General features: G+C 54.4%; 1 protein-coding gene across 1 annotated transcript in view; it reads left to right on the top strand.

The window, feature by feature from the left end:
* Positions 1 to 24,426, top strand: part of NT5DC2 (5'-nucleotidase domain containing 2) — a 227,397-nt gene that overhangs the window by 29,479 nt on the left and 173,492 nt on the right. The window contains exons 2-3 of the mRNA XM_078664596.1: positions 13,759 to 13,943; positions 19,782 to 19,856. Coding sequence (XP_078520722.1) covers positions 13,759 to 13,943; positions 19,782 to 19,856 — 260 coding nt within the window. The remainder of the gene's footprint in view (positions 1 to 13,758; positions 13,944 to 19,781; positions 19,857 to 24,426) is intronic.

The raw sequence follows: 24,426 nt of genomic DNA, 5'->3' as shown, positions 1-24,426 counted from the left end.
TCTGTAGTTGTGTGCCGGCCTCAGCCCTCCGTTCTGATGCTGCGCCTGCTCCATGCCACGGTCTGTGTCTGCAGTTGTGTGCCGGCCTCACCCCTCCGTAATCCATGCCACGGTCTGTGTCTGTAGTTGTGTGCCGGCCTCACCCCTCCGCTCTGATGCTACGCCTGCTCCATGCCACGGTCTGTGTCCACGGTCTGTGTCTGCAGTTGTGTGCCGGCCTCACCCCTCCGTTCTGATGCTGCGCCTGCTCCATGCCACGGTCTGTGTCTGTAGTTGTATGCCGGCCTCACCCCTCCGTTCTGATGCTTCGCCTGCTCCATGCCACGGTCTGTGTCCACAGTCCGTGGACACAGACCGTGGCATGGAGCAGGCCAGTTGTGTGCCGGCCTCAGCCCTCTGTTCTGATGCTGCGCATGCTCCATGCCACGGTCTGTCTGCAGTTGTGTGCCCGCCTCAGCCCTCCGTTCTGATGCTACGCGTGCTCCATGCCACGGTCTGTGTCTGTAGTTGTGTGCCGGCCTCAACCCTCTGTTCTGATGGGGCGCCTGCTCCATGCCACGGTCTGTGTCTGTAGTTGTGTGCCGGCCTCAGCCCTCCGTTCTGATGCTGGGTCGGCTCCATGCCACGGACTATGTCTGTAGTTATGTGCCGGCCTCAACCCTCCGTTCTGATGGGTCGTCAGCTCTATGCCAGGGTCTGTGTCTGCAGTTGTGTGCCGGCCTCAACCCTCTGTTCTGATGGGGTGTCCGCTCCATGCCAGGGTCTGTGTCTGCAGTTGTGTGCCGGCCTCAACCCTCTGTTCTGATGCTGCGCCAGCTCCATGCCAGGGTCTGTGTCTGCAGTTGTGTGCCGGCCTCACCCCTCCGTTCTGATGCTGCGCCAGCTCCATGCCACGGTCTGTGTCTGCAGTTGTGTGCCGGCCTCAACCCTCCATTCTGATGCTGCGTCGGCTCCATGCCACGTCTGTGTCTGCAGTTGTGTGCCGTCCTCAGCCCTCCGTTCTGATGCTGCGCCAGCTCCATGCCACGGTCTGTGTCTGTAGTTGTGTACCGGCCTCAACCCTCCGTTCTGATGCTGCACCTGCTCCATGCCACGGTCTGTGTCTGCAGTTGTGTGCCGGCCTCAACCCTCCATTCTGATACTGCGTCGGCTCCATGCCACGGTCTGTCTGCAGTTGTGTGCAGTCCTCAGCCCTCCGTTCTGATGCTGCGCCAGCTCCATGCCACGGTCTGTGTCTGTAGTTGTGTACCGGCCTCAACCCTCCGTTCTGATGCTGCACCTGCTCCATGCCACGGTCTGTGTCTGCAGTTGTGTACCGGCCTCAACCCTCCGTTCTAATGCTACGCCTGCTCCATGCCACGGTCTGTCTGTAGGTGTGTGCCGGCCTCAACCCTCTGTTCTGATAGTGTCCCCTTAATGCCACAGCCTGTGTCCCCTTAATGCCACGGCCTGTGTCTGTAGTTGTGTGCCGGCCTCAGCCCTCCGTTCTGATGCTGCGCCTGCTCCATGCCACGGTCTGTGTCTCTAGTTGTGTGCCGACCTCAGCCCTCCGTTCTGATGCTGGGTCGGCTCCATGCCACGGACTGTGTCTGTAGTTATGTGCCGGCCTCAACCCTCCGTTCTGACGGGGCGTCCGCTCTATGCCAGGGTCTGTGTCTGCAGTTGTGTGCCGGCCTCAACCCTCTGTTCTGATGGGGTGTCCGCTCCATGCCAGGGTCTGTGTCTGCAGTTGTGTGCCGGCCTCAACCCTCTGTTCTGATGCTGCGCCAGCTCCATGCCAGGGTCTGTGTCTGTAGTTGTGTGCCGTCCTCAGCCCTCTGTTCTGATCCTGCGCCTGCTCCATGCCACGGTCTGTGTCTGCAGTTGTGTGCCGGCCTCAGCCCTCCGTTCTGATGCTGCGCCAGCTCCATGCTACGGTCTGTGTCTGCAGTTGTGTGCAGGCCTCGACCCTCCATTCTGATGCTGCGTCGGCTCCATGCCACGGTCTGTGTCTGCAGTTGTGTACCGGCCTCAACCCTCCATTCTGATGCTGCGTCGGCTCCATGCCACGGTCTGTGTCTGCAGTTGTGTACCGGCCTCAACCCTCCATTCTGATGCTGCGTCGGCTCCATGCCACGGTCTGTGTCTGCCGGCCTCAACCCTCCGTTCTGATGCTGCGTCGGCTCCATGCCACGGTCTGTCTGCCGGCCTCAACCCTCCGTTCTGATGCTGCGTCGGCTCCATGCCACGGTCTGTGTCTGCAGTTGTGTGCCGTCCTCAGCCCTCCGTTCTGATGCTGCGCCAGCTCCATGCCACTGTCTGTGTCTGCAGTTGTGTGCCGGCCTCACCCCTCCGTACTGATGCTGTGCCTGCTCCATGCCACGGTCTGTGTCTGTAGTTGTGTGCCGGGCTCAGCCCTCTGTTCTGATGGGGCGTCCGCTCCATGCCACGGTCTGTGTCTGTAGTTGTGTGCCGGCCTCAGCCCTCCGTTCTGATGCTGCGCCTGCTCCATGCCACGGTCTGTGTCTGCAGTTGTGTGCCGGCCTCACCCCTCCGTAATCCATGCCACGGTCTGTGTCTGTAGTTGTGTGCCGGCCTCACCCCTCCGCTCTGATGCTACGCCTGCTCCATGCCACGGTCTGTGTCCACGGTCTGTGTCTGCAGTTGTGTGCCGGCCTCACCCCTCCGTTCTAATGCTGCGCCTGCTCCATGCCACGGTCTGTGTCTGTAGTTGTATGCCGGCCTCAGCCCTCCGTTCTGATGCTGGGTCGGCTCCATGCCACGGTCTGTGTCTGCAGTTGTGTGCCGGCCTCAGCCCTCCATTCTGATGCTGCGTCGGCTCCATGCCACGGTCTGTCTCTGCCGGCCTCAACCCTCCGTTCTGATGCTGCGTCGGCTCCATGCCACGGTCTGTGTCTGTAGTTGTGTGCCGACCTCACCCCTCCGTACTGATGCTGCGCCTGCTCCATGCCACGGTCTGTGTCTGCAGTTGTGTGCCGGCCTCAACCCTCCGTTCTGATGCTGCGCCTGCTCCATGCCACGGTCTGTGTCTGTAGTTGTGTGCCGGCCTCAGCCCTCTGTACTGATGCTGCGCCTGCTCCATGCCACGGTCTGTGTCTGTAGTTGTGTGCTGGCCTCAACCCTCCGTACTGATGCTGCGCCTGCTCCATGCCACGTCTGTGTCTGTAGTTGTGTGCCGGCCTCACCCCTCCGTACTGATGCTGCGCCTGCTCCATGCCACGGTCTGTGTATGTAGTTGTGTGCCGGCCTCACCCCTCCGTACTGATGCTGCGCCTGCTCCATGCCACGGTCTGTGTATGTAGTTGTGTGCCGGCCTCACCCCTCCGTACTGATGCTGCGCCTGCTCCATGCCACGGTCTGTGTCTGTAATTGTGTGCCAGCCTCAACCCTCCTTTCTGCTGCTACACCAGCTCCATGCCACCGTCTGTGTCTGCAGTTTTGTGCCAGCCTCAACCCTCCGTTCTGCTGCTGCACCAGCTGCATGCCACGGTCTGTGTCTGTAGTTGTGTACCGGCCTCAACCCTCTGTTCTGATGGGGCGTCCGCTCCATGCCACGGTCTGTGTCTGTAGTTGTGTGCCGGGCTCAGCCCTCTGTTCTGATGGGGCGTCCGCTCCATGCCACGGTCTGTGTCTGTAGTTGTGTGCCGGCCTCAGCCCTCCGTTCTGATGCTGCGCCTGCTCCATGCCACGGTCTGTGTCTGCAGTTGTGTGCCGGCCTCACCCCTCCGTAATCCATGCCACGGTCTGTGTCTGTAGTTGTGTGCCGGGCTCAGCCCTCTGTTCTGATGGGGCGTCCGCTCCATGCCACGGTCTGTGTCTGTAGTTGTGTGCCGGCCTCACCCCTCCGCTCTGATGCTACGCCTGCTCCATGCCACGGTCTGTGTCCACGGTCTGTGTCTGCAGTTGTGTGCCGGCCTCACCCCTCCGTTCTGATGCTGCGCCTGCTCCATGCCACGGTCTGTGTCTGTAGTTGTATGCCGGCCTCACCCCTCCGTTCTGATGCTTCGCCTGCTCCATGCCACGGTCTGTGTCCACAGTCCGTGGACACAGACCGTGGCATGGAGCAGGCCAGTTGTGTGCCGGCCTCAGCCCTCTGTTCTGATGCTGCGCATGCTCCATGCCACGGTCTGTCTGCAGTTGTGTGCCCGCCTCAGCCCTCCGTTCTGATGCTACGCGTGCTCCATGCCACGGTCTGTGTCTGTAGTTGTGTGCCGGCCTCAACCCTCTGTTCTGATGGGGCGCCTGCTCCATGCCACGGTCTGTGTCTGTAGTTGTGTGCCGGCCTCAGCCCTCCGTTCTGATGCTGCGCCTGCTCCATGCCACGGTCTGTCTGCAGTTGTGTGCCGGCCTCACCCCTCCGCTCTGATGCTACGCCCGCTCCATGCCACGGTCTGTGTCTGTAGTTGTGTGCCGGCCTCAGCCCTCCGTTCTGATGCTACGCCTGCTCCATGCCACGGTCTGTGTCTTTAGTTGTGTGCCGGCCTCACCCCTCCGCTCTGATGCTATGCCTGCTCCATGACACGGTCTGTGTCCACAGTCTGTGGACACAGACCGTGGCATGGGGCAGGCCAGTTGTGTGCCGGCCTCAGCCCTCCGTTCTGATGCTACGCCTGCTCCATGCCACGGTCTGTGTCTGCAGTTGTGTGTCGGCCTCAGCCCTCCGTTCTGATGCTGCGCCTGCTCCATGCCACGGTCTGTGTCTGTAGTTGTGTGCCGGCCTCAGCCCTCCATTCTGATGCTACGCGTGCTCCATGCCACGGTCTGTGTCCACAGTTGTGTGCTGTCCTCAGCCCTCCGTTCTGATGGGATGGGGTGCTCAGTTAAAGGGGGGAGGGCGTAGTAGTGTACCTGCAGCTGATCGAGGCCGGTCCCTTGTACGAGTGTAAAATTAAACAGCGGACTCTGGCTATCGTTGCACCTGTATGGGCTATCGTTGCACCTGTATCGCCTGCTAATGATCTGTTCACTAGTGCTGAGGCCCGCCGTGCCCCCCACACTCCAGTCCAAGCCTGGGCCAGGCCTGCTCGGCAGCCTAGGGTTCAGTCTTAGGAAGAGTGCTGCAGATCCGGTCACTTGTTGCTCCGGCTGAGGCCTCCTCTCCCTCACAATCACGAGATACCAATCCGAAGCAGAGAATAGCTGCCAAACTCGGGCCTGACCTGCTCTAGCGCTGCTTCTTCCAAGAATGGAGAATAAAGGGTCCAAGCCACCAAGACTCTGCCCCGTGATTCATTTAAGAACCGTTCTTGGAGCACTGCGTGGCTTCTACACCCGCTCCCCCTTTTCACAAGGAAGCAGAAAGCACCTCTCCTAGGGGTTTATTGCCAGTAAATCTGAAGTGGTGATAGGCGCACTGAGGTAGTGCAGGGGCTTTTGTCGTACTTTTGGGACGGAGCTTGTTTTGATGCTGCTGAAGTACCCGATGACTTGTCTGATTGACCGCTTCTCATGTCTGACCGGGGAGGGGCTGGGGACCAGGGTGATTGTGCTTCCAACTTCTGCAGTGGTGATTAAGGCCGGCGCGGGGGGCCTCATTAATGATCTCATTGCGGCATTTGCAATGAGATGAATGATGAGAAAACTGGGCATGGAGGGTGCAGCGCGTGAGTTATATTCACCTTGGGGCACAAGTTAGTTACTAACGATAACGGGTGGGCGTCACAGAAATGTCCACCTAGCTCTAACGTCACTTTAACCTTTTAAACATTTTTTCCCACAAAAAAACTGTAAAGGAAAATGCATTTTGTGTGTTATGTATTTTACAGCCGATTTGTAACTGATTTTCTGAAGTGGAGATGGGTATTGGTGGACGCTTGAGTTCCATAGTTTGGTTTGACAGAGAAAGATGTCCCACCCATGTTTATCTTTCTCGTGTGCTGGGATTTTGAGGTGCGAAGCCGGGCTAGAGAAGGGGTTCCTTAGTTGTATGTCGCTTGTGATTTACTTCCTGATGGAGAGTGGTCCTGCCCAGGTATTGCGTTGTGGGTGATGCAAAGCAGTTTAGAGGTGGGCAGCTGGCGTGGAGAGCAGGTTGTGCTACACCATACACGTCTATTGGGGGGGGGGGGGGGGGGTTGACCCGGTTAGCTTGGCAGCAGTGAGGGGCTGGCGTCCTACAGGGAGTGAGGTGCAGCCGGTCCTGAGGACGGTAAAGCTCACTTGTGTATGTTGAGGTTACACAAGAGTCCTCATGAAAGTGCTGCTGTGAGGGATGTGCTGGAAAGGCTTCACTAAAGAGCCGGGGGGGGGGGGGGGGGTTGAAGCTTGCTCGTACACCTTTTAGCACTGTTCAGGTCACTGTAGGCTGTGTGCTCCTAGCGGGCCACAAGACTTCATGCTGTCGTTTATTCTCCAGTTTTATCCTTGTGTGTTTTTGTAGTGCATAGAAGCACACCCAAACGTTGCCTCGAGTGTTGTAAAGCCCACTCGCTCCCTGTGCATGTGACAGTGCTCGATGCCTGCAGCAGGGAGGTCGGGCTCCCTGGACAGGCCCTACGCGGACGTTCAAGGCACTGAGATCGTTTTGATTTATTTTTGCTGCAAACATCGGCCCCGACTTTACCCGCATGACCGGGCCGATGGCCTTCAGTGCCCACAGTACGTGGCGGCGGCTGGCGCAGCGCTGGGAGGTGAAACACGGAGCTCTTATGCGCGCCGGAAGAGCTCTGAACGTCAAACAATGGAGGAAAGTCGGCAGCCCAGCCCCTCATTCAGGCCGGGCTTGGCCGTACCCCAGGGAGCGGGTGTTTGCTGACATCGGTGCCCGGCGGCTCCTCTGGAGGGAAATCCGCCGACCTCCCCGCCTGCACGTAGTGCACGTCTGGGCTGGGTGCGTGGCCGGACACCGGCGCACTGCGAGTCAAGCCGGGCTCCGAATGGTGCCAGAAGCGCCTTGCACAGCCTGTGTGACGTTCAGTCGTACCTGTGCACTTATCACTGGGGCGCAGCGGGGCCCGTGCGCGCCCACTGATTGGGGTGCAGAGGGGGACAGTGCGCATGCACTGATTGGGGTGCATCAGGGCCTGTGCGTGCACACTGACTGGGGTGCAGGGGTGCCGAGGGGGCCAGTGCGCATGCACTGACTGGGGTGCATCAGGGCCTGTGCGTGCACACTGACTGGGGTGCCGAGGGGGCCAGTGCGCGCCCACGGGCTGGGGTGCCGAGGGGGCCAGTGCGCGCGCACTTACTACAGTACGCTTGTGTTTGTCCTCACACTGGGGCGCAGCGGGGGTCTGTGAGCTCACACCAACTGGGGCGCAGCGGGGCTGATTTAACTGACTGGGGTACAGGTTCCTGGTCTCCCTGTCGTCACGTGCATTGACGCCCAAAAAGCCCTGTGCTCACCCTGACTTCAGTACTGCTGTGCCTGTGCTCAGACTATGGTACTGAGGAGCCTGGTCTCCCTGCACCTCCCAAACTGTGACGCCTAAAGGTACATGTGGTCACACTTCTAGGGAGCACGGGTGCCTCAAAGTGACTGGGGTGCAGCGGTGCATGTGCTCACATTGGGGCGAAGAAGGTGCATGTGCTTACGCTGACTAGGACTCACATTTGCTTCAGAGGGTCTTGTACAGTGTGACTTATCTCCCTGTGGGGGGCTCTAGGCGCTGATGTTGGAGGGTGGCGGTGGCGGTAGGTCTTGAGCTGTTTCCTGAAGTCCTTCAAAGATTGAGAAGGGCGTAGGTGGAGTTAGGAGAAAGAGCGGCCTCTGTGATGACTAATGTGAGGGACGTGGGCCAGTGCGAGGGTGGAGGACCTGATCTCTCTGGTCAGTTTGTGTAATGTCAGGCAGTCGTTGATGTAGGTGGGTCTGGACTTGTGGAGGGCTTTGTAGGCTTGTATGAAAAGTTTGAAGAGGCATTGCAGAGGTGCGCGTGCTCCAGCTGACTGGGTGCGCGGGTGCTGCCACTGTTGCCCTGGGGGGCCACAGGGAGGTGCGGGTGCCGCTTGCCGGGGGTGGCCACAGGGAGGTGCCGGGTCTCATGCGGCTGGCTGGGCCTCACATGCGGGTGCTCGTGCGGCTGGCTGGGGCCCGCATGCGGGTGCGTGTGCGCGTAATGAAGTAAATCACCAGGAAACTGGGTAACCTCAGGAAGTAGGTTTATTGAACACAACTGTTGCAGGACCCAAGAAACTGTGAAACATAGAATGTCCAAACTGGTGACACATACACATTCCAGATCCAGATGACATGGAAGGTATGAGACCATTGACAATAAGAGTATTGAAGGTAAAAGGTTTAAAAAAAATTCCGAAGGTGTTTGAAGACAAACTTGGGAAAATAAAAGGTTTTAAACATAAAATAAAAGTTCAGGATAGGGTGGTCCCAATTAAACACAAGCTTAGGAATGTACCCTTCAGTGTACGAAAAGATTTAGGAGACATTCTTAAGAAGATGTGCGATGATGGGGTGATTGAACCAATAGAATCGTCTTTATGGTTGAGTCCATTGGTTATCGCGAGAAAAAAATGGCAAGTTGAGTCTGCATTGACTTGAGAAGTTTAAACAAGGTAATCTGGGTTGATTCACACCCGTTACCTAGAATAGATGACATCATCAGCACATTTTCTGGTTCAAGTATTTTCTCGAAGATCGATCTAGCATCAGCCTACCATCAGGTCGTGCTTGAGGAATCCTCACATCCGTGTTCCAAAGGGTCCTAGAAAATGTTTTGGAAGGAATTGATGGAGTGGTAACGTATCAAGACGATATTTTAGTTGCAGGAGAAAATGAGTCAAGTCATGACAAACATATGATGAAAGTTCTAGAAAGATTGGAAAAGTATGGTGTTGTGGCAAATCGCGAAAAGTGCGAATTTGCGAAGGATTCCATAGAGTATTTGGGACATGTAATTTCTAATCAAGGTGTTGAACCTAGACCAGGTTTGATTTATGCCATTGGTAAAGCTCCAACACCTAAAACAAAAGAAAATGTGGCCTCATTTTTAGGTCTTTGTGAGTTTTACTCAAAATTAATCAAAAAAAATTTCAACAAAAACAGCGACTCTAAGGGAATTTTTAAAAAAGAACACAATATTTGTGTGGGATGAAAAGTGCCAAAAAGAGTTTGATAGTTTAAAAAAATTAGATAGTATCTGCTGGTGTTCTTGCTCCCTTTGAACCATCTGAAGAATGTATAATCACTGTGGACGCAAGTAATGAGGGTCTTGGTGTCACTATTACACAATTGAAAGAAGTAACTATTGGTTTTGCTTCTAGATCATTGAAGCCCAATGAGAAACATTTTTCAGTAATTGAAAAGGAACTATTAAGTTGTTGCTGGGCTGTGGAAAGATTCAAGTGTTTTATTTGGGGGAGGAAGTTTGTACTTAAAACTGGCCATAAGCCGTTGGTCAGTATATTAAGTGGAATTGCTATAAAAGATCACAGCTCGGTTGAGTTCGAAGTTGCTACAGTACAACTTCACCATTGAATACATACCTGGTGGTAGGAACATAAGGGCCGATTACTTATCACGCTCTCCAATTAATCACACTGGAAATCAAGAATATTATGATGACTATGACGAAGACTGTTTGATTGCGAGTATTGACATTTGCCATGATACCACTTTCAGTGAGAAGGAGTGGTTTTCTGAATCTTTAAAAGACAGTGAATTGGAAAGTGTGAGGGAATATATTATGTCAGGTTGGCCTAAAGAGAGGACACTTCCCCAAAACTTACAACCTTATTTCAAGGTGGCAGATGAAGAGGATAAGGGAATGTTAGTGCATGGAGACAAATGTATCCCTCCTGTATCTTTAAGAGATAGGATCATTGTGTACGTGCATGAGGGCCATTTAGGTCAGACCATAACCAAGACGAAAATAAGAGACAATTACTGGTGGCCTAAAATGGACTCTGAAATCATCCCCTGTGACCGAAATTGCGTTGTTTGTGCAACAAGTGATAAAAGCTTAAAAACAGAGGCAACTCCATTGCAACCTGTCGATCTACCAAGTACTGTTTGGTCAAAATTGGCTATAGATTTCATAGGTCCATTTGGTACTTTGCCTAGGAAAATGAAATTTGCAATTGTAGTGGTGGATTACTATAGCAAATGGTGGGAAGTGAAGTTTGTGGAGGAACCCAATACGCTTAGCGTAGTTACATTCTTGAAAAATCTATTTATTAGGGAAGGATTTCCTAGAGAAATAGTTTCGGACAATTTAGTCCAATTTATAGCTAAAGAAATGCAGAGTTTTTTGGGAAATAATGCTATCAAACATAGATGTGTAGCACTTTATCACCCACAGGCCAATGGCTTGGTGGAGAAAATGAATCGCACATTGGTGGAATGCATTCAATGGGGAATCCAAAATAAATTTGATATTGCGAGAGCTGTTGAAGAAATGTTGTGGTCCTACAGGTGTACTCCTAATGCTGTCTCTGGGGTTTCCCCATTTGAACTTTTAAGAGGTTTTCCTCAACCTTCCATGTCATCTGGATCTGGATGTCATCAATCCAGATCACCACAGTGCGACTGGCTGGAGGCGCGCATGGAGGTGCCGGTGCTTGCCTGGCTGGGGGCGCGCATGGAGGTGCCGGTGCGGCTGATTGGGGGGGCGAAGAGATGAGCCGGTGCTCGCACGGCTGGTTGGGGGGGGGGGCAGGGATGAGCTGGTGCTCGCGCGGCTGGTTGAGAAGGGGGGGCGCAGGGATGAGCCGTTGCTCGCGCGGCTGGTTGAGAGGGGGGGGGGGGGGGCGCAGGGATGAGCCCGGTGCTCGCGCGGCTGGTTGGGGGTGGGGTGCAGGGATGAGCCGGTGCTCGCGCGGCTGGTTGGGAGTGGGGTGCAGGGATGAGCCGGTGATCGCGTGGCTGGTTGGGGGGTGCATATGGAGGTGCTGGCGTGGTTGGCTGGGGGCGTGCCCGCGTGGTTGGCTGGGGGCGTGCCCGCGTGGTTGGCTGGGGGCGCAGGGATGTGCCGCTGCTCGCGCGATGGGGGGGCGCGCAGGGAGGTGCTGGTGCGACTGGGGTGGTGAGCAGGGATGTGACGATGCTCGCGCGGCTGGCTGGGGCGCCTGGATGTGACGGCACGACTGGCTTGGCGCGCAGGGGCTCGCCCCCCCCAGCGCATGCAGCCCGAGACCTAACCTCCCAGCCCCCACCCACACTTGCTGGTGCCACCAAAAGCTGGCCTGCCGTCCAGTGCTACATTGCTTCCCTCGTCCAGGGGTGAGACAGGACGTGCCAGGGTCAGGGCTGGCTTTAGCGCTGGTGGAGCCCGGGGCGACAGTCACTTTTAGCACCCCCTCATCCCCTGACCGCCTCTTCGGATTCTCTCACTACCACCTACAAATATACCCCTCATCTCTCATATCATAAGATACTGCTAAACACTGCGCGCCCCTGAGGTCACAGCGCCCCACCAGTCGCACTGCCCTAAAGCCGGCCCTGGCCAGGCTGCTGGTAACCACACATGGTATTGAGGCGGAGACGAGCTCTGCCTTCTGTTGTGGGGCTGTAAGGGACCCCCGCCGCCATGCCCCCCCCCCCCCCCCCCCCCCCCCCCTGGCCGCAGGGGGGAGAGGGCTGAAGTCTTTGAAGACTCTGGAGGAGGAGGAGGGGAACTCGAGTTCATCTCCGTTCAACCCCCCCCTCCGCCCCCCCCCCCCTAACCCCTCCATCAAAGACCCCGGGTGAAGACCCCAGGAAGCGGCGCAGGGCCGCGCTGCAAGCTAGAACCGGCCAGTTTGACCAGTCTGAGAGGAAGGGGTCGGCCACTGGGGAGGGGGTGGACTCTGGTGGATAGTCACTGGTCACTTCCCCCATCGATGGTCCCGGCTCGAAACGGCCAGTTTGACCTGTCTGAAAGGGAGGTGTCGGCCGCTGCAGGGGGGGGGGGGGGGCTGCCAAAGGCAGGGGGGGGGGGCGAGAGGAGGGGGGGGAGATACCTTAGTTTACCTCCCTGAAAGGGCACACTCTCTAGCACGTAGCATAAACTAGGCGTGTAGGACATTCAATGGCTGTTAAGCTAGCTCCGCGGGTTGTCTGCAGTTGATCTGTTTGATCTGCCGAACACGGGTTCGAGTCACAGCTTTCATAGTGTAATGCGGGCGGTTCAACCAGTGCCTCGGTTTACCAAGACTCGTTACAGCGCCGAGTGCGATGCAAACTACCACGTGCACGGCTTGTGCTTTTGTGCACCGGTGCGTGGGTTCGGTTGTAAACTGCCCTATGTTACACCAGTCGAAGCCAGCCTCTCGTGGACACCCCCCCCCCCCCCCCTCTACAACCCTCCCTGCTTGAAAACTCGGATCCTTCAGCCGGCCACAGAATCCGCTCAGCCGGACTTGGCAATTAAAGCGCTTTGCCGGGCACAGGAGGAGATCCGTGGTGAACTCAGTTGTTTAATGCAGCGTCGGCTACAACCCCCCCCCCCCCCCCCCCCCCCCCTTAGCTCACGTGTTTTATTAATGTACATTCGTTTCTATACTTGGGCAGCTTTTCGGTTTTTGTTGCTGCATGAAATCGACCCGAAGGTACTGGAGCGCTTTACACGAGCACAAGTTACCTTACACAAGGACTCGTTCATTTTTGTAGGCACAGGGAGATTACGTGACGCCGAGACTGCAGCCTGGTTCCTCCGTTCTAAAATCGCCAGCTCTTGTTGTTACGCCGCACCCGCTCCCTTTTTGTTTGTTTTGTTGTGCTTCAGAGCGGCAGGAGTTAACTCCCAGGCGGATGCTGCAGAAAGAAGGGCTTTGTGCCCGGTTTTTAATTAAAATAAAAGTGCTGATGTCTGGAGGCCCCTCGTCCCTCTCGTGCTAGGCAGAATATGCCAAGTCGTTGATGCCCAGAGGCCGGCCTCCCAGCCCTGGAGATCCTTGTTTACAACTGAAGACTTGTGGGGGAAAAGCGCTTACTGTTCTGGGCCCCATGGCCCCTAGAGGCTCAAGTCCAGCCAGCCCAGCCTCGTTCTTCATGGGGGTGCCCCAACCCCTTAGCAGTGTGCCACAGCTCCTCACTAGCCCAGGGGCTACCACATGAAGCCCGAACTAGTCCACGTTTCATCTCTCCAAGAGGGCGCAGGCAGGTGCCAAAGTCCTAGCGATCTACAGGCTGGCTTCGCGTCTGAGACTTTGATGGCTGCCATTACATTGGATTTGAGTGGTGCGAGAAGGCGCAAGGTTTACATCAAGACATGGACTATTTAACAGCACCCGCAGGAATAGGCGGAACCATAGAATCTCACACACAACTGTTGGTCGCGATTACACTGAGAGGATGAGAAGCTGGCGCAGCTGACAGACAAGACCACCTCCCTTAAGCTGACAGCTGATGCTGTTGCGGACCCTGTCCTCTTCAGTAAGACTGCTCAAGGGCTGGCCTCCAATCTTGCTTCCAAAACCTTTCCCTCATCCAGACCTGGACCTTTAGTGGTCTTGCCGCAGAGTGTACCAGCTTCATTTATCGACAACATGCTCTCTTAGCCTAATCTGTCCAGTTTCCACAAGCCCCATGTGTTCAAACCTCTCTGCAAAGATTCACTCAAGGGATAGGACCAGGGCCCATATTGAGACCTTATTCGCAACCACTTCTTGGTCCAAAACCTTGGGCAGCCTAGCTGGGGTGCTCTCTGCGCTGTAATCTTACCCTGTTTGTGTGAGGTCTTATGTTTTGCCAACACTGGCGCGGTGATCATTGTCCATCTGTAAATAACTCTCCTCACTGTTCACTTGATCTTCTGATTCTGTTTGGGTGGCTGCAGGGATGTTTCCATAATAATGTTTGGGTTGTATTTGTTTCCTTGGCAGATCTCCTGCCCCCGGGGGTGTGCAACCTCTTGAACCAGTCCACTGTGTACGCCAACAATGAAGTCTGCTTGTCGGACATTGAGGTCTACGGCTTCGACTATGATTACACGCTGGCCTTGTACTCCAATGCTCTTCACAGCATGATCTACAACTCTGCCCGCGACATCCTGGTGGACCAGTACAAGGTGAGTCGTGGGGGTACAGGTAGGGTGACCTACTACACACTGATAACACTGCACGCAACATCCTGGTGGACCAGTACAAGGTGAGTCGTGGGGGTAGAGGTAGGGTGACCTACTACACACACTGATAAACAATGCACGCAACATCCTGGTGAAGCAGTATGAGGTGAGGGGCAGGGGTAGAGTTAGGGTGACCGACTTAACACACTGTTAAACAACATTGCAAGTGACGTATCCGTACAAGGTGAAGCCGTGGGTATAGGTAGGGTGATGTACTCCACACTCTGATCTACTTTGCTACACGCAACATCGGTAGAAGGTGAGGCATTGGAGTAGAGGTAGGACGACATTTCTCACACTATGATGTACAACATGCCATACGACCACATGGTGGTTCATTCTAAAGAAGCTGCTATTTGTCGAGAAAGGCACGGGCATCAGCTTGGTTGTTACCTCCACGATGTGCAACTTGTCGCACATCTTGTGGGTAAGGACATGATTGGGTTGAGTGTAGGCCGTCACACCCTTCACGATATGGCCTATAACCGGGTTTCTGACATCCTGGTTCATCAGTACAAGACAATAGGCCGCCTCCCAGGATGGCTGACACAGAAGGGCGTGCCAGTGGCAATTTCCATCACAACCGCTTGCCTTGCATTCATTGTATAAGCTGCTGTGCGAATATGTTTTCTGAAGTCTGGACACAGCAGGTTTCTTTTTCCAGGTCCTTCTAAAGCAAAATATTGCGCTTCCTTTAAATTGGCGCTGCGTCATGCAGTACTGAAGTGCGGCCCTTGCCAACGACAACCTGGCAGCTTCCGTGCTCCCTGTGCCAATGCATTACTTGCAAGTTTCATAACCTGTTTTTCTAGAAGAAAATGCAGTGACGGATCTATGCCGTTCCGCCTGTGTTCTTTTTGGAGAAACTCAAAGTTTGTGTAGGTAGAAAGCTTCCTTTGTATGTAGTGTGCCAATGTAAGGGCACACCATTCAAAACGTCTATACAAGCCTTATTGGTTAACAGGGGCTTGCTTTAATAATCCCAAGTGCTCTATTTGTGGTAGTGTGGCCGAGCAGCTTATGGCTTATCGGAGGGGAGTGTCGAGCATTTGTTGCGCGCACACAGTCAGTAAATGAGACCCACTATAAAGAAGAAATTCGAGACCAGTTTAGAAAAGTAACACAGATTTTTATATAATTTTAGACTGTAATATAATTGGAATCAGGAAGTACTTTTGGAGGTAGGAATTTTACAAGAAAACAGCAGTCCAATAACTTTTCTTGAGGTATGAGCCTTGAACGCTGTAATTTTATCCTGTTGGAGGAAAGGCATATACAGCAAAACATTACTTGCAGTTGATGTACGGGGTACCATTTTGGACTTAAGATGCGTGGGGCAAGGTCCAAATAACCACCAGGCTGTGGGTTCTGGTGCAGAGGGGCTTGACTGGCTGGCCACTTGTGTTTTAGGCTCTCACGGTTGTCGTCAGGCTTGCAGAGTAGGAGAAAACAGGAAAGCTGGGGCACTCTAATCATAGGTCTCGCTGGTCTTGAAGTCCCTCGATGAGCAGGTTGGTCTTCCTCAGTGGTGGTGCCCGGACTGGATGCAAACAAGCCTTGGTTGATGCAAGTATTCCTGTTCCCAGGGTATTGGTGCAGGGAGGCTCCTGGAGGGTCTAGCGTCCCGAAATTTGATGGAGAGACAGGACTGACGTAGATCCGCTAAGGCTGCCCTCTGACTTGCTGTTCCCTCGGTGGGCCCGATTGCCAACAACACAGTGTACCCGACCGATGTGGTCGGTGCCTGCAGATTTAGGGAGATAACTCCTCCACCCCAAGGGAGATGCTAGCTCCTTGACGAAGTGCTGGACACTCCAAGTATTGGGGAGCATGCAGCTTTTGGAGGAGTCTGGTCTATGGCTGGCTGCTGATACCGTGACAATTGCAGAGTTTGGCCCCAATTTTGGAGCAGGTCCTCCGTCAATTTGGCTGCTCTTTTGTCCTTCTGTTCTCAGGTAGATGAGTCCGTCGGTCTGGAGTTGAAGTAAGTCTGTGCCTAACAAAAATGAATGTGTCCTCATGTAATGCAACTGGTGCTATGTAAAGCGCTCTGATATCCGATTTGTGTCAAGTTTGCACTAAATAAAACTCTGTTTAAAAAAAAAAAAAGGACCCCTAAATACTGAATTTAGGCGATTGTAGGGTAGTAGCTAATGGGCTACTTACCCCTAGGTATGCCCACTTCCTGCGAGGAGTGGGCATAATCCTCACCCAGAGTTCCTAGTTAAACCAAAATGATGAAACCCTTCTTTCACCTCCACTTCAGGTGGCCCACCTTAGGGGTGTGCCCAACCTGCAAGTTTGGCACGCTTTCTATCTAGCTAATTAACAGTCTGCTCTGGTGCCAAATGGGCGCCAGGGGAGTGTGTCCTTCATGTCTGAGTGAAGCTCTGGGTGCATATCAAAGGCTTGATATGCTAAATCACTAGCCATCCTGTTGAAGGAGGTGTGAACCTTCCACCTGAGTAGGGATTGATTCTGACCTCTGAGAGGCTGGGCGTTCACCTACAGGGGTCAGAAACTTGTCTGTGGTGGCAGACTGGACAATCTAAGTTAGCCAACACACTAGAGGGCTAGTAGGTTTTCAGGATGCACCTCTTAGGTGCCCTCTGGGTGCATGTCACAATAAATCTGATACTTATCTATGTCAGTCCATTTTCTGTCTGCTTCTGGATCTAATTCATTGCACGGATGCTACACTATTGATTTCCAACTTGTTTATTGGGTTGTACACTAGGACTTGAGTGCCTCAATAACCTGCAACGCACCCACTACTGACTACTACTTTGCTTTAACATTGTGTTTACTCACCCTCTGGGGTGCTATAATCTTATCCGTTTAGACATTGTACTGCTTCCATATTATTGTTTCTTGATTGTTATTTCTCTGTATACTCTTGTATGATTGATACCCTATTTTTGCATCTCACTGTCTACGGAATCTCATATTGATTTAAGAGTCTTGTTTATCCTACCTACTGTTTCTGTAAAGCGCTCTGATATCTGCAAAGATCTTGTTCGCGCTATATAAAACTTTAAAAATAAATAAATAAATACTGGCTTCAGTATAGATTTGAGATGAGGTGTTTGATATCAGACCCCATTATTTTCAGTGAAGCCTTCTAGCTGGGTAACTTGTAATGTCCAGTGCCTAGTAAATACTTTTTAAGAGGGCTTCTTGAGCTCTTGCAATGCTTAGAAATGGAAGGGACTTATCTGCGCCTGCAAAGGCATCCTCACATGTGATATAATGCACCCGGCCTTAGGGCTCTAAGGCCTGCAGTTGGGATGACTTGCATACAGGACATGCAGTGTACTTGGGCATTGCACACAGGGAGTGTGCAATGTTGTGTTTTCAGAAGAGCTTGCACCATTTCATGCATCTTGCTTTGGTGGGGGTCCCTTTTGGTGTCACAATACATGCTGCAGCCGATAGGGACCCTCTTTAGTACCCATGCCTAAGTACCATAAAGTACCATTGACATACAAAGGTGGTAAAGTTCTTGCCAATTGGGGTACAGTTGAACATGTTGCAGTTTTTAGGGAAAAGGCACTGACGCCTGTTTAGCAGGGACCAAGTGCACATCCAGTCAGGAACAGCTGCACCAGTGGGGAAAAAGTTGGGGTGACCATGTCAAAAAAGGGCCCCTTTTCTACTGTCTGTGTCCTACAGAATCAATGAAGAGACTATTAACAGATGCAGCCAAAGGCCACACACGGATGAATGTCTTCCAAACAATATTGAGGACATCCACAACTCTACAAAATGTGTTTATTCACTGGTAACCTATGGAGGAAATCCAACTAGGTTGGAACAGGAAAGTGCTGAGGCAAGTTAAGTAAGAGACACGCAGCAGCTGCATTTTGAACAGTCAAACTGTGACCGATAAGAGATCGAGATAGCTGCCTGGGTCACCATCCTTCTCACTTCAACTTGGACACCAGGAAGAATTTTCCTGAAGGCTCTTCACAAGGGAATAACCTGCACCAGTGATCTTGTGGGGCATGCGGGCAGATGGTAAGATCAACGCTGATAGTAACACCAAAATGTTTTTGTCCTAGTCGCAGAGACTGGAGTGGGCCATAAACAAGCGACTAACAAACCCCTCCTCCACTGTTCCATAACCCACCAGTAAGGAGACTGTTTTACCAAATGCCAGTTGCTGCCCTACATCATGTCGAATCATTCTTTGCACAGATGTTGAACATGAGCAAAAAGGTTGTGAATCACTGGCCGGTAATATTGAACAAAAGAACTTGTGGTTTGGATGTAGGTCAATCGTGTCTGCTTGTAAGACCAGACCTATCTTGGAGGTAAGCGGAAGTCTCAAGACACCTGTAACAGGTGTGCTCCTGGAGGATCAGTGCTTTCTGTCTTCATGGGGTCAAAACAGAAGTTCTCGCGCTCCGCTCTTGAGAGGTTCGGATTATCTTCTAGAGTGCCGAGTCCCTGTGATGGGGAAAGTGGTCCGTTGTAGAGTGAAGAGCTGATGTGTAGCTGCCACTTCCATCCTATCATTTACCCTGGAGATCCACGCAGGGGTGAAAGGCACCAACTCTCCAACAACCAAGGACTGTTAGTTCTTTTTTCCCTGTTTCTCCTAACCTCTGGAGATGCTAGTGACGAGTTTCTGGATTTCACTGATGGTTAGAACAGGTTTGTCTGAAGGAGTTCCCTGTGTGGGCCGATAGTGAGATTCATTGATCGCCACTGCTGGGTTCCTTGGTTGAAACCCCTTTGCAGACGGCTCTTAACCAGGTATAGGAGCCCATTGAAGCCAAAGGGCTGAAGTCCCTTCAGATGCCCTCTGCTCCTCCAGTACCTTGCGGTGGCCGTCTTGACGATGGATGTTGGCCTTCCTCCTCCTCCAGTGGTACATGAAGTTTCATGCCTATAACGCTCACTGTTGTCGTAAAGGCACAGAGTCTAATATGTACCATCAAGGCCCTTGACGTGGCATGTCAGACAACTGACACTCGGCTTGGACATCTGCAGGACCGGATGCCAGGGGGCCATGAAGCAAGACCATGCCACCATGCAGCTAGTCTGCCATTCCTGCAGAGGGCGCTAATGCAGAATGGGGTTTCAGTCTCATTCATTTAAATCTCCTCTGAGCCGCCCACACATATTCCCTCAAAGGAAAGGCGCCTTCTCCCTCGGTTTTCAAATCGGTCTTGAACTAGGCGACTAAGAAACTGTTTAAGTAAACAGAGGGGTTGGTTTTTCTGCCAGAAACCTTGTTTTTGTCATGTTCTTATCTGTGTGTGTGCGAAACACAATTTCTGGTCACTTTCTTTCCGATAAGTGCTTACTGGAGAACTTGCTGTCTGGCTGCACTATTGTCACAGGTAAATGACTTTGTTTTGTTCTTTAACCTTGCTGCTTGTGCAGGTGCAGGCGGGGTGCATTCTCTGAGGGTGAAATAGCTGTAAGCCTCCCTAATGGGAGAGCTTCCTATTCTGGACTTGAAGATAGTTAGGATTGTTGATGCCGCCTCTTCTTTTTCTAATATCTGGTTGAGGCGACCATGAATGAACACCTTCATTCTTTATTTTGGCCCATCAAGCGTGGCTATCTGTATGTAAGACATCGTATGAGCCTTGGATCCTCCTTTCCTGGGCCATAAGGAGTTTTACAAGGGAATGGAGAATATTCCACATGTTTTTGCACCCCCCCTCCCGCTTGATTTACATGGCACTGCTTTTATTTCAACAGCATGTAAAACATGCTTCTGTGATCTGTAACTGAACGCTTGTTTTTTCTTTTTCTTTCTTTTCCTAGTATCCGGAGGGGCTCCGCAAGTACGAATACCTCCCGAACTTTGCCATCCGGGGCCTGCACTATGACATCCCCAAGGTGAGCCCTTCTTCCGCCGGCTCTGGGGCCTGCTGTCCTGTACAAGCCCAGCCCAGAGAGTGCACATTGGTTCTAGAGTCTTCCCAGCCCTGCAGAAGGGGCTGGTGGTGTTTGGGTGTGAGGGAGGGAGGTCACCTATGCTGGGGTCTGGTCTATGAGTCTGCTGTCCTGCACAGAGAGTGCACATTGGTTCTAGAGTCTGCCCCGCCCTGCAGAAGGGTCTGGTGGTGTTTGGGTGTGAGGGAGGCAGGTCACCTATGCTGGGGTCTGGTCTATGAGCCTGCTGTCCTGCACAGAGAGTGCACATTGGTTCTAGAGTCTGCCCCGCCCTGCAGAAGGGGCTGGTAGTGTTTGGGTGTGAGGGAGGGAGGTCACCTATGCTGGGGTCTGGTCTATGAGCCTGATGTCCTGCACAGAGAGTGCACATTGGTTCTAGAGTCTGCCCAGCCCTGCAGAAGGGGCTGGTGGTGTTTGGGTGTGAGGGAGGCAGGTCACCTATGCTGGGGTCTGGTCTATGAGCCTGCTGTCCTGCCCAGAGAGTGCACATTGGTTCTGGAGTCTGCCCCGCCCTGCAGAAGGGGCTGGTGGTGTTTGGGTGTGAGGGAGGCAGGTCACCTATGCTGGGGTCTGGTCTATGAGCCTGCTGTCCTGCCCAGAGAGTGCACATTGGTTCTAGAGTCTGCCTCACCCTGCAGAAGGGGCTGGTGGTGTTTGGGTGTGAGGGAGGCAGGTCACCTATGCTGGGGTCTGGTCTATGAGCCTGCTGTCCTGCCCAGAGAGTGCACATTGGTTCTAGAGTCTTCCCAGCCCTGCAGAAGGGGCTGGTGGTGTTTGGTTGTGAGGGAGGCAGGTCACCTATGCTGGGGTCTGGTCTATGAGCCTGCTGTCCTGCACAGAGAGTGCACATTGGTTCTAGAGTCTGCCCAGCGCTGCAGAAGGGGCTGGTGTTTGGGTGTGAGGGAGGGAGGTCACCTATGCTGAGGTCTGGTCTATGAGCCTGCTGTCCTGCACAGAGAGTGCACATTGGTTCTAGAGTCTGCCCAGCCCTGCAGAAGGGGCTGGTGGTGTTTGGGTGTGAGGGAGGCAGGTCACCTATGCTGGGGTCTGGTCTATGAGTCTGCTGTCCTGCACAGAGAGTGCACATTGGTGCACAGAGAGTGCACATTGGTTCTAGAGTCTGCCCAGCCCTGCAGAAGGGGCTGGTGGTGTTTGGGTGTGAGGGAGGCAGGTCACCTATGCTGGGGTCTGGTCTATGAGCCTGTTGTCCTGCACAGAGAGTGCACATTGGTTCTAGAGTCTGCCCCGCCCTGCAGAAGGGGCTGGTGGTGTTTGGGTGTGAGGGAGGCAGGTCACCTATGCTGGGGTCTGGTCTATGAGCCTGCTGTCCTGCCCAGAGAGTGCACATTGGTTCTGGAGTCTGCCCCGCCCTGCAGAAGGGGCTGGTGGTGTTTGGGTGTGAGGGAGGCAGGTCACCTATGCTGGGGTCTGGTCTATGAGCCTGTTGTCCTGCCCAGAGAGTGCACATTGGTTCTAGAGTCTGCCCGGCGCTGCAGAAGGGGCTGGTGGTGTTTGGGTGTAAGGGAGGCAGGTCACCTATGCTGGGGTCTGGTCTATGAGCCTGCTGTCCTGCCCAGAGAGTGCACATTGGTTCTAGAGTCTGCCCAGCCCTGCAGAAGGGGCTGGTGGTGTTTGGGTGTGAGGGAGGCAGGTCACCTATGCTGGGGTCTGGTCTATGAGCCTGCTGTCCTGCCCAGAGAGTGCACATTGGTTCTAGAGTCTGCCCAGCCCTGCAGAAGGGGCTGGTGGTGTTTGGGTGTGAGGGAGGCAGGTCACCTATGCTGGGGTCTGCTCTGAGCCTGCTGTCCTGCACAGAGAGTGCACATTGGTTCTAGAGTCTGCCCCGCCCTGCAGAAGGGGCTGGTGGTGTTTGGGTGTGAGGGAGGGAGGTCACCTATGCTGGGGTCTGGTCTATGAGCCTGCTGTCCTGCACAGAGAGTGCACATTGGTTCAAGAGTCTGCCCCGCCCTGCAGAAGGGGCTGGTGGTGTTTGGGTGTGAGGGAGGCAGGTCACCTATGCTGGGGTCTGGTCTATGAGCCTGCTGTCCTGCCCAGAGAGTGCACATTGGTTCTAGAGTCTGCCCAGCCCTGCAGAAGGGGCTGGTGGTGTTTGGGTGTGAGGGAGGCAGGTCACCTATGCTGGGGTCTGCTCTGAGCCTGCTGTCCTGCACAGAGAGTGCACATTGGTTCTAGAGTCTGCCCCGCCCCGGAGAAGGGGCTGGTGGTGGTTGGGTGTGAGGGAGGGAGGTCACCTATGCTGGGGTCTGGTCTATGAGCCTGCTGTCCTGCACAGAGAGTGCACATTGGTTCTAGAGTCTGCCCAGCCCTGCAGAAGGGGCTGGTGGTGTTTGGGTGTGAGGGAGGCAGGTCACCTATGCTGGGGTCTGGTCTATGAGCCTGCTGTCCTGCACAGAGAGTGCACATTGGTTCTAGAGTCTGCCCAGCCCTGCAGAAGGGGCTGGTGGTGTTTGGGTGTGAGGGAGGCAGGTCACCTATGCTGGGGTCTGGTCTATGAGTCTGCTGTCCTGCACAGAGAGTGCACATTGGTTCTAGAGTCTGCCCGGCGCTGCAGAAGGGGCTGGTGGTGTTTGGGTGTGAGGGAGGCAGGTCACCTATGCTGGGGTCTGGTCTATGAGTCTGCTGTCCTGCCCAGAGAGTGCACATTGGTTCTAGAGTCTGCCCCGCCCTGCAGAAGGGGCTGGTGGTGTTTGGGTGTGAGGGAGGCAGGTCACCTATGCTGGGGTCTGGTCTATGAGGCTGCTGTCCTGCACAGAGAGTGCACATTGGTTCTAGAGTCTGCCCCGCCCTGCAGAAGGGGCTGGTGGTGTTTGGGTGTGAGGGAGGGAGGTCACCTATGCTGGGGTCTGGTCTATGAGCCTGCTGTCCTGCCCAGAGAATGCACATTGGTTCTAGAGTCTGCCCCGCCCTGCAGAAGGGGCTGGTGGTGGTTGGGTGTGAGGGAGGGAGGTCACCTATGCTGGGGTCTGGTCTATGAGTCTGCTGTCCTGCCCAGAGAGTGCACATTGGTTCTAGAGTCTGCCCCGCCCTGCAGAAGGGGCTGGTGGTGTTTGGGTGTGAGGGAGGGAGGTCACCTATGCTGGGGTCTGGTCTATGAGCCTGCTGTCCTGCCCAGAGAGTGCACATTGGTTCTAGAGTCTGCCCCGCCCTGCAGAAGGGGCTGGTGGTGTTTGGGTGTGAGGGAGGCAGGTCACCTATGCTGGGGTCTGGTCTATGAGCCTGCTGTCCTGCCCAGAGAGTGCACATTGGTTCTGGAGTCTGCCCAGCCCTGCAGAAGGGGCTGGTGGTGGTTGGGTGTGAGGGAGGCAGGTCACCTATGCTGGGGTCTGGTCTATGAGCCTGCTGTCCTGCACAGAGAGTGCACATTGGTTCTAGAGTCTGCCCCGCCCTGCAGAAGGGTCTGGTGGTGTTTGGGTGTGAGGGAGGCAGGTCACCTATGCTGGGGTCTGGTCTATGAGCCTGCTGTCCTGCCCAGAGAGTGCACATTGGTTCTAGAGTCTGCCCGGCGCTGCAGAAGGGTCTGGTGGTGTTTGGGTGTGAGGGAGGCAGGTCACCTATGCTGGGGTCTGGTCTATGAGTCTGCTGTCCTGCCCAGAGAGTGCACATTGGTTCTCGAGTCTGCCCCGCCCTGCAGAAGGGGCTGGTGGTGTTTGGGTGTGAGGGAGGCAGGTCACCTATGCTGGGGTCTGGTCTATGAGTCTGCTGTCCTGCCCAGAGAGTGCACATTGGTTCTAGAGTCTGCCCAGCCCTGCAGAAGGGGCTGGTGGTGTTTGGGTGTGAGGGAGGCAGGTCACCTATGCTGGGGTCTGCTCTGAGCCTGCTGTCCTGCACAGAGAGTGCACATTGGTTCTAGAGTCTGCCCCGCCCTGCAGAAGGGGCTGGTGGTGGTTGGGTGTGAGGGAGGGAGGTCACCTATGCTGGGGTCTGGTCTATGAGTCTGCTGTCCTGCCCAGAGAGTGCACATTGGTTCTCGAGTCTGCCCCGCCCTGCAGAAGGGGCTGGTGGTGTTTGGGTGTGAGGGAGGCAGGTCACCTATGCTGGGGTCTGGTCTATGAGTCTGCTGTCCTGCACAGAGAGTGCACATTGGTTCTAGAGTCTGCCCAGCCCTGCAGAAGGGGCTGGTGGTGTTTGGGTGTGAGGGAGGCAGGTCACCTATGCTGGGGTCTGGTCTATGAGTCTGCTGTCCTGCACAGAGAGTGCACATTGGTTCTAGAGTCTGGGGGCTGGTGGTGGTTGGGTGTGAGCGAGGGAGGTCACCTATGCTGGGGTCTGGTCTATGAGCCTGCTGTCCTGCCCAGAGAGTGCACATTGGTTCTAGAGTCTGCCCCGCCCTGCAGAAGGGGCTGGTGGTGTTTGGGTGTGAGGGAGGCAGGTCACCTATGCTGGGGTCTGGTCTATGAGCCTGCTGTCCTGCCCAGAGAGTGCACATTGGTTCTAGAGTCTGCCCCGCCCTGCAGAAGGGGCTGGTGGTGGTTGGGCGTGAGGGAGGGAGGTC

Source organism: Lissotriton helveticus, chromosome 10 (assembly GCF_964261635.1).
Source record: "Lissotriton helveticus chromosome 10, aLisHel1.1, whole genome shotgun sequence".
In the NCBI taxonomy this organism is placed as follows: Eukaryota; Metazoa; Chordata; class Amphibia; order Caudata; family Salamandridae; genus Lissotriton; species Lissotriton helveticus.
This window is presented reverse-complemented; position numbering and strand designations above follow the sequence as displayed.